Source organism: Onychomys torridus, chromosome 16, assembly GCF_903995425.1.
Source record: "Onychomys torridus chromosome 16, mOncTor1.1, whole genome shotgun sequence".
NCBI lineage: Eukaryota > Metazoa > Chordata > Mammalia > Rodentia > Cricetidae > Onychomys > Onychomys torridus.
Genome location: NC_050458.1, coordinates 66,238,482 through 66,257,132, shown reverse-complemented (window position 1 = coordinate 66,257,132; position 18,651 = coordinate 66,238,482). Strand labels below are relative to the sequence as shown.

The window sequence follows — 18,651 nt, the reverse complement described above, 5'->3', positions numbered from 1 at the left end:
ATGATGGAGACTGTATCTCAATGGTTTCCCTGCCCTTCTTGATAAAGGCCCAATTATGAGTGAGGATTGTAGTTAGAGTTTTCCTGCCTGGCCCAGTCATGACAAATCTCTCTTACCCGCCAGTCCCATAGTCACTCAGACCCAACCAAGAAAGCACACAGAAACTTAACATTGTTTACAAACTGTATGGCCATGGCAGGCTGCTTGTTATCTACCTTTTCTATCTTAAATTAACCCATTTCTGATAGTCTATACTTTGCCACATGGCTTGTGGCTTACCAGTGTCTTTACATGTTGCTTTCCATGGCAGTGGCTGGAGGTGTCTCTCTCCAGCCTTCTACTTCCCAGAATTCTCTACTCTCTTGTCCCGCCTATACTTCCTGCCTGGCCACTGGCCAATCAGAACTTTATTTACACAGAGCGATATCCACAGCAGAGGATGCCCTGGGGGCTTGGGCACTTTTGGCTTCTGTGTGACAAACTGGCCCTGGGACTCTTGTGCACCTACCCTCTTCATCCAATTTTAGCTGTGGCGACAGACTGTATTTTAGCTTCCCAGGGGCCAACTTCCACTGCCTGGGCCCCCTGTTTCCTGTGCTTGAGTTCTGCCCTCCTAATACAGCTCCATTCACAGATGGTGCGCTCCGATAACCACTCCTCCCACTTGGCTCCACTGCCCAGGTGTCCTGTTTCAGGGCTGTGAACCAGGGAGGGAGGAGGGTTGTCTCTGGATACCTACCCACTCTACACAGCATAATGTTCAAGGAGCAGGGGATGAGATGGTAGCCCCCAAACCCAAACACACAGAATCACAAAGGCACTGAGGAACAGACTCTACCCTACCAACACCCTGGATGAGGACCTCACCACTAGGAGCTGCTAAGACACCAGTGGTCCACTTCCTCAATGCCCTGCTCCACACCATGCCCAAGTTCAAAATTCCATTCCCATGGGGTCAAATACATAGACTCCTTAGGAGTCAACACATCTGTGATGATGGTCCCCGTCCTCTGTTCCCTATGCCCACCCACTCCTGGCTAGCCAATGAAGCTTACTTGTAGATCTTTATTATAATCACCTTATGCTGCTTCCACCCCTACCCTATGGACCCCACTCTTGGAGACTTTGAATCAGCTCCCCCATACCCCTCCCATGCACTCTGTCCTGGGATAAAACCCTCAGTACATAGACAGGTGAACCTCCACAGCAGAGACCCAGACATTTGGAGGCTCCAGTGCAGAGGTCCCCTTCTCCCTCCCTAGGTATCTAGACACAGCCATTCCTTCATCCAAGGATCTAGGCACAGACTCTCTACCCACAACCTAGGCTCCGAGACCCCTCTTAATCCAATCTCCTTCTGTCACTCCCAGAGAACCTCAGTTGCAAAGGATCCCCTTGTAAGTATCAGAACACACAGTCCTAGGTCCCAGGAATAGCTGAGGATTGGTGTCTTGGAGTTTGCTGGGCCATTGAAGTCCAGAGCCTGGGACAGCTGAGTGTGTGTGCAAGAAGACCCTAGGCTAGCAGCAGAGGGCATGGGGTGCAAGCAGACCCTCCCCAAGTAGGAAAAGGACTTCAGGACCCACTTGTTGCCACCTCTTCCCTGTGGTCTTCTTGAGTGCCCTTGGAAGAGGCACTGGAACAAGCCCCAGACTGGACAGGGGCCAAGGTAGCACCCTGGTTAAGGGGTTCAGCACCTTAGAGCCTGTTTCCTGTGCACATCATTCCTGGCTAGCCAGTGACGCTCACTCAGAGAGAAACTTTATTAAAACCAGCAGCAGTTTCAAGCCAACTTCCAGTCTCAGGACAGGGACATGATGCAGGAGGGGTCCTCCTGTATGTGGGCGAAGGGGTACAGGGACTCTCCAAGCCCACAAACTTGGTGATACGAGCTTAGTTGTGGGGGCCCCTGCGGGTGGTAGATGTGCTCTTGATGTTATAGGCCTTGAGTACTCCGGGTCCCCCACTGCTTGAGAAGCTCAGAGCATTGCTGCCCATGGTTCCCCCAAAGAGGAGCCTGCTGCCACTGCCCCCAGTGGAATTCACTATAGCTGGAAGAGGAGAAGGTCTGATTAGTGCACACTCCCCTACCCAGGGAACCCACCCCTCCCCCAACACACCTTCCTGACACAGCTGCCCCTCTCCTCTCAGCCCCACTTCTCAAAGATCCCTCCCCCAACCTAAAAGAAACTTCTGACAGTGGCAGGGGCTTCTCCACAGGAGCTCAAAGCCTTCCTTCACCTGGCTCCCCGCTACCCCCACCCCTCCCTCCTTGTCCTGAGCCACTGAGCTGGGCGGATATGAGTTCCATGGAACCTGCCAGAACTGTGTGTGGAAGGGAGGCTCCCAACTCCACCAGCCAGAGCCCTTGGGCCAGTCTACCATGCTAGAAAGCCAGCTAAGTCTACACAGTTCAGGGGGTAGTCGAGAACTTACAGATGTTCACAGGGCCCATTCCATCTCCAGATAACCTGGGAGAAGAGGACAGGTCTGTAAAAGCGGCTCTCACCTCAGGGCAGAGCTAGCACTGCCAAGCACCAGCCTCCAGACCCCAAGCAGAGTCTCCATCCCTCCCTTCCTGTTCCCAGCTTGTCTTTAGCCGGAGGAGGAAGAGCAGGAAGGCCCACTGAGACCCCTCTCCCAGCCAACTACATGAGCTGCATCAAAGTTCCAGAGCCTTCGTGTCCCACCTCTAAATTGGGCCTACCTCCAGAACCAAGGTGACAGGTTCTTTTGTGAAGATTGCTGCATGCATTTTCCCTACAAGCCCCAAACACCTAGGGCTTGGGAAATGGTTACCATGCTTATTATCTGTGAGCAGCCCTGCCCTTCCTCACCAGAAGTTCTCAGAATGGGCTGCTGCCTGTGGACTCCTGTCTCCAGCCCCTAGCATGAGGTCTGGAACTAGCAGTTACTTAATAGGTGCTGAAATAACTAATGAATTGTTGACTGATTGACTTCAGCTCCAGCCAGGACTGTGAGGGTGGGGGAAGGCGGGGTGGCTTTAGCAGCCCGGGAGTCTGAAACAGGTCTTGCAGTGGAAATTACAAATCCGAGACAGCTGGGTGTGTTTGTTTGGTGACTCATAGTCCCATTGTCACCAAGCTCTTGGCCTTGGGGCTCAGTTTGCTTGGGGGGGGGGTGTAGGAACACGACACAGACACCTTACTCCAGTGGGGGAGGGGCAGCGAGGAGCCACTGGCCTCAGCAGCTTCAAACTGAAGGGAAGAGTCAGGTTTTCAGGATGCTGGATCAAATGGTAAGGACTACTAGAAGTTGGAGCAGCCAAGAGCAGAGTGCCACCGATCAGCAATTCCATGTCAGAATTTCCAGTGCACTGTCTAAAGGACTCACTGGGAACAGACCTGATGTCCAAGCTATAGTGACTGATTTGATTCTTCCTTTCTAATAAATATGCATTGACTTATTTTATGCAGTGACTACATTTGCAACATTGGATCTCAAAGACTCCAAACTCAAAACTATTATGAAAGTTTCAGAGCCACAGTCCCTGATAAGCCCAGGAAGAGCTGAGGAAGTCAAGGGATTAAAACAGGAGGAATCAGGGCCCATGCATCTAGGAAGGTGCAACGAGGCCTCTCAGATGCAGCTGCCTGTGTGACATGCCTATGTGACAGTTTGTGTGACAACCTGTGGACATGCCTGTGTGACATCCTGTGGACATGCCTGTGTGACAACCTGTGGACATGCCTGTGTGACATCCTGTGTGACAGCCTGTGTGACAACCTATGGACATGCCTGTGTGACAACCTGTGGACATGCCTGTGTGACAACCTGTGGACATGCCTGTGTGACATCCTGTGTTACATCCTGTGTGACGTCCTGTGTGACAACCTGTGGACATGCCTGTGTGACAACCTGTGGACATGCCTGTGTGACATCCTGTGGACATGCCTGTGTGACAACCTGTGGACATGCCTGTGTGACATCCTGTGTGACAGCCTGTGTGACGTCCTGTGTGACAACCTGTGGACATGCCTGTGTGACAACCTGTGGACATGCCTGTGTGACATCCTGTGGACATGCCTGTGTGACAACCTGTGGACATGCCTGTGTGACATCCTGTGTGACAGCCTGTTTGACAACCTGTGGACATGCCTGTGTGACGTTCTGTGTGACGTTCTGTGTGACATCCTGTGTGACTTCCTGTGTGACAGCCTGTGTGATGGTCTGTGTGACATGCCTTATGACAGCCTGTGTGACAACCTGTGGACATGCCTGTGTAACAACCTGTGGACATGCCTGTGCGACATGCCTGTGTGACATCCTGTGTTACATCCTGTGTGACATGCCTTATGACAGCCTGTGTGACAACCTGTGGACATGCCTGTGTGATGGTCTGTGTGACGGTCTGTGTGACATCCTGTGTGACTTCCTGTGTGACGTCCTGTGTGACAACCTGTGGACATGCCTGTGTGACAACCTGTGGACATGCCTGTGTGACATCCTGTGTGACAGCCTGTGTGACGTCCTGTGTGACAACCTGTGGACATGCCTGTGTGACAACCTGTGGACATGCCTGTGTGATGGTCTGTGTGACGGTCTGTGTGACAGTCTGTGTGACTTCCTGTGTGACTTCCTGTGTGACATGCCTATGTGACAGTTTGTGTGACAACCTGTGGACATGCCTGTGTGACGGTCTGTGTGACAGCCTGTGTGACAGCCTGTGTGACATGCCTTACGACATCCTGTGTGATATCCTGTGTTACATCCTGTGTGACATGCCTGTGTGACGGTCTGTGTGACGGTCTGTGTGACATCCTGTGTAACATCATGTGTGACATCCTGTGTGACATCATGTGTGACAGCCTGTGTGACAGCCTGTGTGACAACCTGTGGACATGCCTGTGTGACGGTCTGTGTGACAGCCTGTGTGACATCCTGTGTTACATTCTGTGTGACATGCCTTATGACATCCTGTGTGATATCCTGTGTTACATCCTGTGTGACAGCCAGTGTGACATGCCTATGTGACACTTTGTGTGATATCCTGTGTTACATCCTGTGGACATGCCTGTGTGATGGTCTGTGTGACAGCCTGTGTTACATCCTGTGTGACGGTCTGTGTGACATCCTGTGTTACATCCTGTGTGACGGTCTGTGTGACATGCCCATGTAACATGCCTGTGTAACAAACATCATGTGTGACATCCTGTGTGACATGCCTGTGTGACATCCTGTGTGACACGCCTGTGTGACATGCCTGTGTGACATGCCTGTCTTCCAGAGGCATCTGATATTCAGTTCCTCTTCTCACAAGGAAGCCAGGCAGGTAAATAATTAAAATAAATTATTTATAAATAGAGTAATAAATAGTACTAAATAGCTTACACAGACCCTCTTCTACTTCTGGCCTACATTCTCAACCACATTGTTCCTCCTTCTTCCTACCACACAGGCTTTCTGCCCCAACACACCCTACCTTCCTGTCCACTCCATTCATCCTCACCTACACACACACACACACACACACACACACACACACACACACACACACTAAATAAATGGGTTTTTTTTTTAATAATTTTTAAGTGCAAGTAAATAAATGTTAAAAAAAAAAAAAAAAAAAGGAAATGTTCCTGGTCTCTGAGCTCTCCCTTCGCAGGTGTTTATCTCCACAGTGAATGCACTTCCTCCCTGAGGGCAGAAACATGGCTTAAATATTATCTGACTCTGTGCTGGGTTCTAACAAATGAAGACTAACAAGTAAGTCTACTCTCGTGCGTTTGCCAACATGGTTGCTTCTCACCTCTGCAAAACTTAACCTTCCCCAGGGCACAGCTCTGGATGCTCACAGGGAATCAGCCCCTGCAGCCACTAAGAAAAGACCAACCTCGGATGGGGGTGCTCTGTCCTGCGGGAAGCCAGCCCAGCCCCTGCCAGCTTCCCAGCCCCTGCCAGCTTCCCAGCCCCTGCCAGCTTCCCAGCCACTGCTGGTGACTATAAAGTAGCTCTGGGGACAGAGGAAATCCTCCAAGCACACTGAGGGCCAACTGGTTAACCCAGTTAGTCATGAAAAGCGGCCTATCCGCTTGTTCGTGGGCCAGCAATCAGCAGGCCTCAGCTGCACACAGGCCTGTCCCTCAGTTAATTGAACCACCGCTTGTCCCTCTGTAGACCCTAGAGGCCATGCTCCTGGCCTGCCTCCCTAGAAACCTGCTGCAAATCAGTAAGAGAGCCCTGCTAGGAGCTGGGGGCATGGTTCAGTGAGTGACAGCACTCATTGAGCAAGTATGGAGACCGGCATTTGAATCCCCAGAACCACATACAAAGCCAGGTGTGGCCTCACACATGCGTGTAACCCTAGCGCTATGGGGGAGCAGATGGGAGATGGGATGATCACTAGGACTGTCTAGCCACCAGCCTAGCTCCAGGTTCAATACGAGACTCTGTCTCAAAATAAGTCAAACACAGAGCAGGACGCTGACATCCTCCTCTGGCCTCCAAGCATCACCTTGGATGTAGGAACTTGTGCACACCTGTGGGCACACACTAGACACATGCACCATACCAAGAAAGCCCTGCTAACAGCCCTACTTAGGAAGGACTTGCCACACGGCCTTTCCATCTAGAAGGATGTTTTCTACAGACCTAAGCAGCAATCATGAGCTTTGTGCACCCTGTCTCTTCTACCTATGCCCTGCAAAGGAGGGGCACCTAGGAAATGCATGTGGGTGTACTAAGAACAAGGCCAGACCTCACTGATCCCCAGGCCCTCCTGCCCAGCCTGCATCTCTCACCGGCTCTCCTCGCCCTCCAGCAGCTTGCGGTAGGTGGCGATCTCGATGTCCAGGGCCAGCTTGATATTCATCAGCTCCTGGTACTCCCGCAGCTGCCGGGCCATGTCCTGTTTGGCCTTCTGCAGAGCGGCCTCCAGCTCCTCCTTCTTAGCATGAGCATCCTTGAGTGCTAGCTCCCCACGCTCCTCAGCCTCAGCAATGCTGGCCTCCAACTTGGCACGCTGTAGACGGTCATGAAACCATGAGTGGAGGGGACAGCTGACCACTATCTTCCTACCAACCCATGCTGCACCTGCCCATCTTGCTTAAGATGGCTTCACCAGCCCCGCCTACTGCCCCAAACACCAGCGAGTCCTGAAGGTTAGACACAAGGATATGAGGGTCCCGTGCCTAGCATCTGGCTCTGGCACTTTCTAGCAGTGTAGCCTTGGGGGGGATTAACCCCTTCAAGCCAAAGTCACCTCTTCCTAAAAGAGTGATGATCACAGCATCTATTTCATAGGGAGACTGTAAGGGTAAGGGGAAATGAGACACATAAAGTCAGGCTGGAGAGATGGCTTAGTGGTTAAGAGCACTTTTTCTTGCAGAGGACCCGGGTTCAATTTCCAGGACCCACATGGCAGTTCAAGACTGCTCATAAGGACACAGACACACATGCAAGCCAAACACTCCTACACATAAAATAAAACAAGTACATCTAAGCCAAAATTTTTAATTAAAAACTTTGATGTCTTTTTTAAAGAGACACACAAAGTCTTGGCATGAGACCTGGCATACACCAGGTGCTTGACCAATGTTACTCTAAATTGCAAACCCTAGCACCTGCCACCCCTAGCCAGAGCACCAAGGCATGGGATCCCAGTTGGATCACAAATACCAGCAGAGGACAAGAACTGGGTACCTTTAAAACAGAAACCAGCCATTGGAGAGGGAGTGAGCAGGGGCCATGGGAGAGGTTGGAGAGAGGAAAAGGAAGGGGGGAAGGGATGTGATTACATTTTCATTAAAAGATATTTTTTAAAAATAAGATGAAACAGAAACCAGGTGTGAGCAGTCCAAATAGAAGCTTGAATCCAATACCATATCATGTGGTTGGAGCAAGGTGACACAGTTCCCATAGGCTGGCATCTGCCATGAGCCGCTACCACTTACTGTTGGCTTTAGGGCTTTCCCGGCATTGGGCACTTCCCCCATGGTCACAGTTTGAGTCTTGAATGTGCCTCAAAGCTCATGTGTTGATGCTTTGGTCCCCAGCTGGTGGGGTTTATTAGGAGGAGGTAGAACCATTGGGGGCAGGGGGAGCGGAAGGAACTGAGGTCACTGGGGAAATGTCCATGAAAGGGATGGGGAACCCTGGTCCATCCTCTCTGCATTTTGGCTGAGGTTAGATGAGGAATGTTGCACTACCATACGCCCACGCACACCACGGTGTTCTGCACAGCCACCCACTCAAAGTGATTGTGCTCAACGTCCAGGGACTAAAACCGTGAGACAAAATAACTCTCCTTCCTCTAAGTTGGTTCTTTCCGGCATTTTGCCACATGAGTAGACAGACCGCTGGCTAACACAGCCACTAACAAGAGCTGTCTCGCTCTCCCATGCCCACACTCCAGCCCAGGGCTTCTCTGCCATTCTCAAGGATCCTTTCCCCATCCTAGGGTTCCCTTCTTTCAGCTGAAGTCTCTGCCTCTCTACTCCATGGACACCACTCAACGGAGTCCTCTCACACTAATGTCGCCTGGGCCAGGCAGGGCCAGTCCGCTGCCTCTAGAGACCAGTGAGCCAGACAGATGGCTTTTACTCCCAAGAAGCATGCAATTCCAGTGGGGTGAAGACAGTCAATAATTAAACAATAACCTCAAACACTCCAGACAGTAGACGGTGCTTCAAAGAATTTCAGATGGGCTGCTGGTGTGGTGGCTGGGTGTTTGAAGAAGCCAACCCCGACAAGGGGACTCTGGTCCCGAATCCCACGCATGATAAAGCAAAAGCCATAGACAGACCTTGGAGAATCACAGTCCAGGTGGACTGAAAGGCCTTGGAGCGTGAATGCCTAGTAAAGGCAAGACTCAGGAAGCAGGCTAGCATGGCCTGAGCAAAAGGAGAAAGGGGTGTTGTCCAGAGTGAAGACATAATGATTTCTGATCCATGTGCTGTGGAGCCCAGAGCTAGGGGCAAGCAGAGTGCTCAGTGTCAGGGCGGTTCCTCTTTGGCAGGTGACCTGAGTTCCCTTCCACGGGCTCCATGCCCATCCATGACTCTTGCTTTCAACCCAAGCCAGATCCTGGCCCACAGCATTCCATCCTGGAGGTCTCTGTAGTGACCTGAGATGTGAGCTGCACCCACCTAGCCCCAGGCCTCCCAGACTCACCCTGACCTTGACCCGGCTAGCTGCCTCTCACTCCCAAAATGCAGGGAAGGGGCAGCAGGAGGGCAGGTCCCCACCTGGTTCTTCACAGTGTCGATCTCAGCCTGCAGCCTCTGGATGGTACGGCTCATTTCGGTAATCTCATTCCGGGTGTTGCGGAGGTCATCTCCATGTTTCCCAGCCTGGGCCTGGAGGGTCTCAAACTGAAAAGCCATGAGCACAATTATGGCAGGATAGACCATCACTGCCTGCCACGGGGGCCTTCTTCCCATCCACAGAAGGCCCCTCCCAGCCTACATTCCCAGGAAAGGTAGTCACCTCCCAGCCACCACTACCACCCAACCCCCCAACAACTGCAACCCCAAAAGGTCAAACTACAGGGCAGTCTCTGTCCCCTCCTAGCCAGGATCTGAGAGCATGCGTCCAAGCCTGTACTTCTACCTATGCATGCTGCTGGGCTCCATACCCTGTGCACCCTTCAGACCTGGCTTCTGGCTTCCTTTGGTGACACTGGTTTAGATGATGTCCCGCCCATTTCTTTAAGAGATTGCTCTCAGCTGTTTTAACTCTATAGGGACAATCAAGCCTCCCATTCCTGGAACACTGGACTTCAGGATCTAGTCACCGCCCTTTCACCTACTAGCTGTGTAGAGCTGGAAAATTCGCTTAGCCTCTCTGGGCCTCAATGGCAATCATAGCGGTACACACAAAAAAGGGCTGTTCTGTGACTTAAACATGTAAAAGTGACAGAACACTTAAGACACTGCCTCGTCCTGTGCAAGTGTGCCCTATGCCCTTGCACCAGCATTATGAAATTGAACGATTATCAGTATGTGTCTCATTTCTCTTTCTCTGCCCCATCAGCCTGGGCTCAAGCCTAAGGCAGGGAACCAGCCTTGGTACCTTCTTTGTCCTGAACTCCAGAGCATACCATGGCCTTAATCACTGGTGCCTGACAGGTCCCAAAGACTGGAAACAAGGTGAGGAGAAACAGAGCTGCCACCCAGAGCCTAGCAGAAGGGGAAAGAGGCCCCCAAATGGCCACTCACCTTGGTCTGGTACCAGGCTTCAGCCTCAGCCCGGCTGTGGTTAGCCATCTCTTCATACTGGGCCTTGACCTCAGCAATGATGCCATCCAAGTCCAAGGAGCGGTTGTTGTCCATGGACAGCACCACAGACGTGTCTGAGATCTGAGACTGCAGCTCTGCTAACTCCTGAGGGACCACACAGGACATTGGGCTGGTGTCTGGGACATGATCCATCCCTGTTCCCACACCACACTGGAACCCACCCAAGGAAAAGAAAAAGCAGCCCCTGGAATGAGCAGAAAGGCCAGGCAGTGAGGGACTCAGACCCAGCACATGCTGAATAGTGCTGCCCACCCTGGCTGCTAGCATCTCAGATAGCAAACACAGACAATGTGGTGCACATGATGGCTCCTCCTGTGAGGTCCCCTCAGGGAACCTAGCCTTGGCCCAACCCCTGCCAGATCATGGTTAGCAGATCTCCTTCCTAAGGCTAGAAGATGACACACCACCCACCGTGGAACTCACCATCTCATTAAGGGTCTTGAGAAAGCTGATCTCATCATTCAGACTATCCACCTTGGCCTCCAACTCCACCTTGTTCATATAGGCAGCATCCACGTCCTGGGGTTGAGACACAGGATAGAGTGACACCATGTCGTCAAGACAGAGGATAGACAGTAGAGATGAGAGCAAGTCAGTCAATCCTGCCTAGTTTTTCAGGACAAAACACCCCTGCCTCCCCAGACACTTCCTCCCTGGCCCTCCAGAATGCATGCTGGATTGGTGACATTTCCATGCATCCCCACAACCACCATTGCCTCCCCAACACCTTCAGCCCAAAGAACCTGAGCCCCAAACCAAACATGTGACCAGGTCCCAATGGCTTCATGGTGTGGACACAATCCTGGTTCAGCCACAACAACCTGTGTGACCTAGAACAAGTCACTTCCACATTGAGCGCCTCAACTTCTCAGTCCATGTAAGAACAGAGCATCAATCAGATCTCCCTTCCCCCTCCTAAAGATGAGCAGCTTCGGCTGGCCTGCTTCTCTGGAATCATTGGGTAACTTGGGTGACTCCAAGTCTGGTGAAGCCAGGTCACAACCCAGGAGGGAGCCAGGCTTCTGTCAGCACTTTTACATCACTATGGCCAAAATGTCAACAGAAACAGTGTAATCAGGGAAAGGTCTGTTTGGGCTTCAGAAGCCTCAGTCTGCCACAGCAGAGAAAGCCTGGAAGACACGGCAGCTTGCATCATGGCTGACCAGAAGCAGAGGGAGGGAATTCTGATAATAATTTGACTCTGGCTCACTCTATCTATCTATCATCTATCTATCTATCTATCTATCTATCTATCTATCTATCTATCTATCTATCTACTATCTGTCTATCTACCTGTTTATAATCTATTTATCTATCTATAAGCTATCTATTTATAATCTATCTATAATCTATCATCGATCATCTATCAATATATCATCTATCTATCTGTCTATCTATCTGTCTATCAATCTATTTATAATCTATTTATAATCTGTCTGTATGTCTATCTATCTATAATCCATCATCTATTTATCTATAATCTATCTATCTATCTATCTATCTCTCCTTCCCTCCCTTTTATTCTGTCCAGGGCCCTAGCTTCCTCCCTCAGTTAACCCACTCTGGAGACACCCAGAAGTGATTAACAGTAATACTAATTAAAAATCAGGTTCTTAGTATGTAGCCCTGGCTGGCCTGGGATGCACTATGTAATCCATGCTGGCCTTAAGCCTGCAATCCTCTGCCTCAGCCCGCCAAGCACTAGAATTCAAGGTTTTCCTACCACAACCAATTCCTAAGTGATTCCAAGTCCAGTCAAGCTGATGATGAAGACTACCATCGCACGTTCCTACCTACACTTTCTGGGTTGACCTTGTGAGTCTTCAAGGGCCCGCTCTGTGCCAGGCTATATGCCTACAGCAGGGTCTGGGATACAGAGCTCCTTGTTGAGAGGGTTTGGACTCAGAATTCTAAAGGGCAGGAAGCACAGATCCCTCTAAGACACACCTATGCTTCCCAAAGGCCATTTGCACATCTTCGGGGACAGAAAGCTCATCCTGACTCAAGACAGTTCGTTGTTCATTCTGCAAACATCTGAGGCCACCCAGGAGTCATGGGGTCTGGGGTAAAATGTTCTGACCCCTAGAAGACCCTCCCTTATATGAGCCTAAGACCTTCTTCTCAAACTTCTGTCTTCTGGTCTTAGTTCAAATCCTAAAGGTCTGGAACAAACTCTGTTCACTCCCCAGAGACGTGCATGTGCACAGGTGCATGCACACACAAGCACACACACACACACACACACACACACACACACACACACACACACACCACAGAGCAAGAGGGAGAGAGAGAGAGGCACACACACACACAGTAAGAGGGAGAGAGAGAGGCACACACACACAGAGGTACACAGAGAGGGAGAAGAAAGAGACACACACGTGCACACACACAGTAAGAGGGAGAGACAGAGGCACATACAAGCATACATGAACACAGGGCATGTGTGGCTTTGAGACTTCCCTAAGCTCATCATTCCCTTCTGTTTTGTCCAAGGCAGGCCTTGACCACAGACCCAGCCCTGGGGTATAAGGTCCCCACCTGGTCTCACCCTGAGTGTGAGACAACCCTCCAGCTCCTCCACCCCTCACCTTCTTCAGCAACACAAACTCATTCTCTGCAGCTGTGCGCCTGTTGATTTCCTCTTCATACCTGCAATGGGGGAGGGGCATGGTGACTGCCAGCTTTGCCTCCAAACAGTCACACAGGACACTCGCCCCAGTGACATGCCTGAGAGAGCAGGTAGCACAGCTACAAACCCTGATTACCCTCGCTTTCATACAGATCACCCCAAGGCTTCATGTCTCAGTGCGGAGGGAAGGGGCTTGGGAAATGTCCGAATTAGAAGCCAAAGGCTGCATCTGCTGGGGGAGTAAGCAAGCATAGCCATGCTTGGCGACTGTTTCATGGCACCTGCATTGGCATGCACTTCCTGTGGGATAACTCACTCCCTAAAACATAGAACTGTAATTGTCAGAGCTGAAAACACAGAGGCGGGTCACCTGCCCGGGTCACTGCACTGCAAAGGGACAAAGCCCTGGCCTAACCCCTGGCATTGACTACCTCTAGGCCCACCCCTGAGGTGCGAAGGGGAAGTTCAAATGGGGAAAGCTTGTAGAATCAGGACAGAGTGACCAAGCTGGGTGGTATAGCCTGCATCTTTCCCCCCAAATCCCTCTTCCTCTCAAGGAACTGGCACCTGGCTTTGGGAGGACCTCTGCCAGCAGGGCGATGAGGAAGAGGGCACTAGCTTGTTCCAGTGTATACATGGGACCAAAAAAAAAAAAAGTGGGAAATTGGGGGTGAAGAAATGAGGGCTCAGCACCACACAGGAGTTGCCAAGAATGGCAGAAGCTTGGGTAGAAAGTAGCATGCCAGCCAGGAGCCTGGGCTCATGCATGCATCCAGAATGGCCCCTCAGTCCCATAGAAGCTACAAATCTGTCAGGCTCTCTGATGCCCTGCCTTGGTGCTGGGCTGCTGGGCTCTCAGAGCACCCATGCCCTTCCCGTGCCTGCTGCCAGCTTCTCATTCACCCTCTGCCTAGAGCTCAGCCTGCCTCCACAGAAGCCAGGTGCTCTGAGGGGAGCTGCTGAGGGGAGATGTGGCAGGCTGAATTCCTGCCAACAGGAACCGGCTGGCTACCCAGAACCCCCTTGCCCTGCACCTATCTGGTTCCACCTGCTATGAGATTCATCTGTTGACTTTTGCCCAAGGGAAGCAGCTGGTGGGAGACACTCCCCAGAGGGCCTGTTTGTTCTTCTCCAGTCAGAGCTGGTATGCCTGGCTCTGCCTAGTCACACAACCACAGAGCACACTGGCTGCCCCCAGTGCCCGGGGGAGGGAGGGGGTTCAAGCTTTAAGCTTTGCTTTCTGATCAGTGAAGGGGGGGAAAGAGCCTGTCCACAAACCCAGGCTTCCTGTCTCTGGTGGCTTTCCACTGTCTGCCCCTGAGCCCTGCCCTGTCATTCAAAACCATCATTCCCATCTGTTTCTTTCCTTCTCACATCTGGGAGTTAGGGACCCAAATTCAAGGCCGAGTTTCCTGTGACCTGCTATGAAATCTCCACTAAGTCCCATAAACTATCTGGCTTCCAATTCTTCATCTGCACAGGGGGAAAAAAAACTATTCTAGAATAATCTAGGGGTACTTCAAGTTCTGAAAAGCATTCTATCATGGGTTATCTTCTGCCTATGGCGCCTGGGGCCTTGGGGCTTAGTCAGGCACCCAAAAGGAATCAGGACTGTCAGGGTAGACTGTGCTATTTCTCTTGACTAAGCCAGGAAAAAAAAAAATGACCAGAAATGTCCCAGCAACATCCCCTGGGAGGTGGGGGTAGACATGAGGCAGGGACTGTGTCAGCAAAGGCCATGGCTCAGGCAGTTCTAGTGCTGGGCAGCTATGCACTCTGACCCCGGAACCAGAGACACTTGCAGAGTGCTTATGCGTGAAAGGCACACTGTCCCAGGGCTGGGATCCTCCAAGTGGCACCAGGGACATTACTTATTCTTGAACTCTTCCACGACATCCTGCACGCTTCGCTGTTCCGCCTCCAGGCGGCCCCCATCCAGCTGCAGCGCCTCAAGCTGCTGCCGCAGCCCTGCAATCTGGGCCTCCAAGATCCGGGGAAGCTGGCTGCTCTTGGCTGACTTCTGTTCCTGCAGCAGGGCCCACTTGGTCTCCAGCATCTTGTTCTGCTGCTCCAGGAAGCGTACCTGGAGGAATGTTGGAAGAGGAGGCGCCTGAGGGGCCAGACCACACCACCAAAGGTGTTGAATAGTCTGGAGCCACCCAGCGGAGCCCACATACCCACCAGTCGGTCCCCCATGCTCAGTCCTCCCCTCTAGAACCCTATTTCAAGTGTGAGACATGGACTGGGTGGGTTTGGTTTCAATGGTATTCTCTACCTCTGCCCTCTAGCCCTTTCTCTCTGAAACCAGAGGTGAAAGGGTATTAGGTGGCTGACTGGACCACCCCTCCTTCCAGGCTGGAACTTCTCCTTCTTCCTCAGCGTCTTCTCTCCTCCCCCTTCCCTCCAGCCAGGCCACAGGGCAGCATGTTAGGATCAAACCAATAAAAAGAAGCATTGGCATCCATCCCTGGACCAATAGGAACACTCAGCCTGAGGTGGGAGGCAAGAGGAGCCGCCTGGAAACCAGCGGCCTGGAGAGCCAGGAACTCTGTTAGGACAGTCCAGCCCAACATCAAGGCAAGAACCCAGGTCTAGCGCAGCCAGGGGGACTTCCGCTGAGGATTTCCAGGGCAAAATAGCACAGGCAGGAGGATTGGAAGGGAGACACTGAGGCAGGGGAGTGGGCCCTAGCTAGAGGGCCAGGTAGGACTACAGGCCTCAGCTCCCTGGGTCCCTTCTCTGAGACCCAAGTCTGCCTCTCTCATCCCTAGGAGCCCATAAATGGCAGGAATGGACAGCCAGGGAACGTACCTTCAAAGGGGTTCCTATTGATGATCGGTCAACCCAGTCCCTATGCCCCACTGGGCCATCTCCAAAGGCAGACAGAGATGACCTCACCTCCAACCAGCAAAGGAAGGTAGAGGAACAGGAAGGTAGGTAGGGGAGAAGCCTCCCTCCTCCGGGCCTTTATTCTCAGCCTCTACCTCAGATACATCATTCTCTCAGCTGGAAAAGGACAGTCATTCCATGTCATACCTGACTCCCCACAACCTCCTCTCGGGAAAGAGACCCAGACAGCAAGGAATTAACTGCTGGCCTTGACCTCCAGAGCTCCCAGCCTCACATCCCTAATACAGTAGCTCCAAAACCCCAGAGACCTCAGACCAATCGACCAAGGAAGCTGGGCAGATCTTAGACGGCATCCTTGGATCCTTAAGGTAAGGGCGGGGGGGGGGGGGGAGGCTGGGCCAGCTGCTGGAGGAGAGAAGGAGCTTGGAGACTTAAGGAAGGTGTAAGGAGAGATATTAACTCTAAAGAGCCCACCCAAGACACCGGAGGAAGGAGACCCAGGCCAGCCTCCGAGGGCAGGACCGACGCAGGCATGGCAGATACGAACCGCTAGGGCGTGACTGGGGCTGGGTCACACGGGCCTCACCTTGTCGATGAAGGAGGCAAATTTGTTGTTGAGGGTCTTGATCTGCTCGCGTTCCTCCTGGCGCACCTGCTGGATGTTGGGGTCGATGTCGACCCTCAGCGGTGCCAGCAAGTTCTGATTGATGGTGATCTCTCGGATGCCAGCGCCCACTGGGCTTCCATAAGCGGAGCGCACCGCCACGCGCGGCCTAGAGGTGCCCAGGCCATAGAGGCTGCTGCCGCCGAAGCTGCCGGTGCGGCTCGAGCTCAGGCGCATCTGGGCACCCCGGCCCGGAAAGGTGGTGGAGCGAGAGCTGAAGTGGATGGACATAGCGGCTGGACGCGGCTAGGTGAACCGGATGGGTGAGGACAAGCAGGGAACTCGCTGACCTTATATCCCTCGGTGCGGGCTCCTGGCTGAGCACACACAGGTGGGGACAGGGCGGGGCTGGCCGCTGGCCACCTTTCTCTGCCGCCAGGGGCCTCTGAGGCCGCCTTCCGCCCTTGCGCCGCCCCCAGCCACCGCCCAGGCTCTCGTCCACGCCAGAAATGTATGCAGAATGTCCAAACGCCATCCTGGGACAGCCCCATCTCAGGTTACCCTAGACACCCGCAGCCCAGAAATCTCTGGACCTCCAAGAGACCACCTTACAGTTGGCAGGGGAAGGCTTCCTGGAACAGGCCTGGGGAGTGAATACCCAGATTTCCTGAGGCCAGCAGGGAAGTCAAGTGCTACAGAAGGAAGTAGAGGACAAACTTCCGCTCCGCTCTGGTTGAGGAAGTTGAAACCCCTCACCCTTGGGCTCAAGAAGCCCAAGGCTTTCTAGGACACTCCCTCCCCAGGCCAGCTGCTGCTGGAGAAATCTGATGCTCCGTTCTTGAGTAACCTGTGATGAGCCTCACCGCTGTTTCCCTAACCACGGTTCACCCTCCCCACTCCACCCAAGTTTAGAGGGCCTTCCTCACCCCCTACTCAAACTACCTTCTGGGTTTCTAGGATGCCCTGTATGTACACTTCTGTGAATTCAAACTCCCAAACACACTCATGTGCGCATACATGAGTGGAGTCTGCATGCTGGTCTTGATACACAACTGAACACATTTGTATGCACATTTGTGTGTCCCAGTTCCTGTTCACATCCAAACACTCCTCCCCACCCTGCCCTGTTTTCCTATTTAAAGATCCACCAGGTTGTACCTGAGAAGGGAACCGACGGCTCCAGACTGGCCTCACTCTGTAGCAACCAGCACTGTACATTTACACCTCTGAGTGCTCCTCCACTCCCAGACTCACTTGGTCAGCCTTTAGCCCACCTAGAGCCCCACCCAGTGAACTGACTGAGTCTTCAGGGGAGTCCTGGGTAGAGGAGGATGGGAAAGGAATGTTCTTCCTGCTTTGCCATTTCAGTTAGAAACCCCTAAGCTAGCAAAGGAGATCCCCCACCCCTCAGAGTGCTTCCTCAATTCTTCAGTTCCCTGTACCCCTCTACATCTACTGCATCCCCTGCCCATCCCTCCCACTCCGTCCCCAACTCTGAAGGTTGTGCCCTGCCTGTCCACACCAAGAGCTCCTCTTTCTCTAGCTGGGCTGAGCCAACCTAGCAGGGCACAGCAAGTTTAATGCCCCAGACCTCCCTAGGCCACAGCTCTTTCAGGGCAGATGCCCAGAGAAAGCCAGGAAGCACACAGTGAAGAAGAAGGGTGCCTGGACACTTCAGGCCAGGCCTCAGGCCCCCATTCCCACCACACACTGACTTGAGAGAGATTTCCTCATTCCAGAGCCTACACCACATCTTCTTTGGGCCTCTTGCCCCTCCCTGGAACATTCTTAAAGGTTCCAGTGCTGCTGGCTAGATTCCTCCTGCCCCCACATTCCCAAGCCAACCTGAGAGGCCACTCCATGCCAGGTGAAAGCAGCATTCTCCCCCTCCCCCCCCCCTCCTCCCCCCCCCCCCCACTCCCACCCACACCCTCTCCTTCCACAGCCCTGGAAGCCTCCCATCAAGTTCTTGCCCCAAGAGAGCTCACAGTCTAGTGGTTCATCTGAACACACACACACACACACACACACACACACACACACACACACACACACACACCACATGCTCCTGCTGGCCCTCACAGAGACCACCTTCCCAGATCCTGTCTTAGCCCCACAAACTCTCCTTCACTGTCTTCTGCCCAACTCAGTGATAGCATTCTGCTACTTATACACACAGAGAGAGGCAGAGGCAGAGAGCGAGTGAGAGAGCAGACACACACACACACACACACACACTCACTCACTTTAAGCCAAGCCAAGTGTAAACTTGACTTGTCCTCTGACTCTCTTGTACTAAGCACCCT

At 52.6% G+C, this 18,651-nt stretch overlaps 1 protein-coding gene across 1 annotated transcript; it reads right to left on the bottom strand.

Moving 5' to 3' along the window:
* Positions 1-1,732: 1,732 nt before the first annotated feature.
* Positions 1,733-16,731, bottom strand: Krt7 (keratin 7). Its single transcript, XM_036208395.1, has 9 exons — positions 16,328-16,731; positions 14,763-14,974; positions 12,851-12,911; positions 10,683-10,778; positions 10,179-10,343; positions 9,207-9,332; positions 6,762-6,982; positions 2,437-2,471; positions 1,733-2,051 (listed from the first exon to the last, which is right to left on the bottom strand). The coding sequence occupies exons 1-9, from the start codon at positions 16,634-16,636 to the stop codon at positions 1,894-1,896; spliced, it is 1,383 nt and encodes a 460-aa protein (XP_036064288.1). The 5' UTR covers positions 16,637-16,731; the 3' UTR covers positions 1,733-1,893.
* Positions 16,732-18,651: the final 1,920 nt, after the last annotated feature.

Bases quoted from the DNA above. Each gene is read 5' to 3' on its own strand.
- Krt7 (XM_036208395.1), bottom strand. From the start codon at position 16,636: ATGTCCATCCACTTCAGCTCTCGCTCCACCACCTTTCCGGGCCGGGGT. The intron at 9,333-10,178 runs GTGAGTGGCCAT...ATGGCTTTTCAG, and splicing joins AAGCCTGGTACCAGACCAAG to TTTGAGACCCTCCAGGCCCA. The intron at 2,052-2,436 runs GTAAGTTCTCGA...CTCCTCTTCCAG, and splicing joins AATGGGCCCTGTGAACATCT to CTATAGTGAATTCCACTGGG.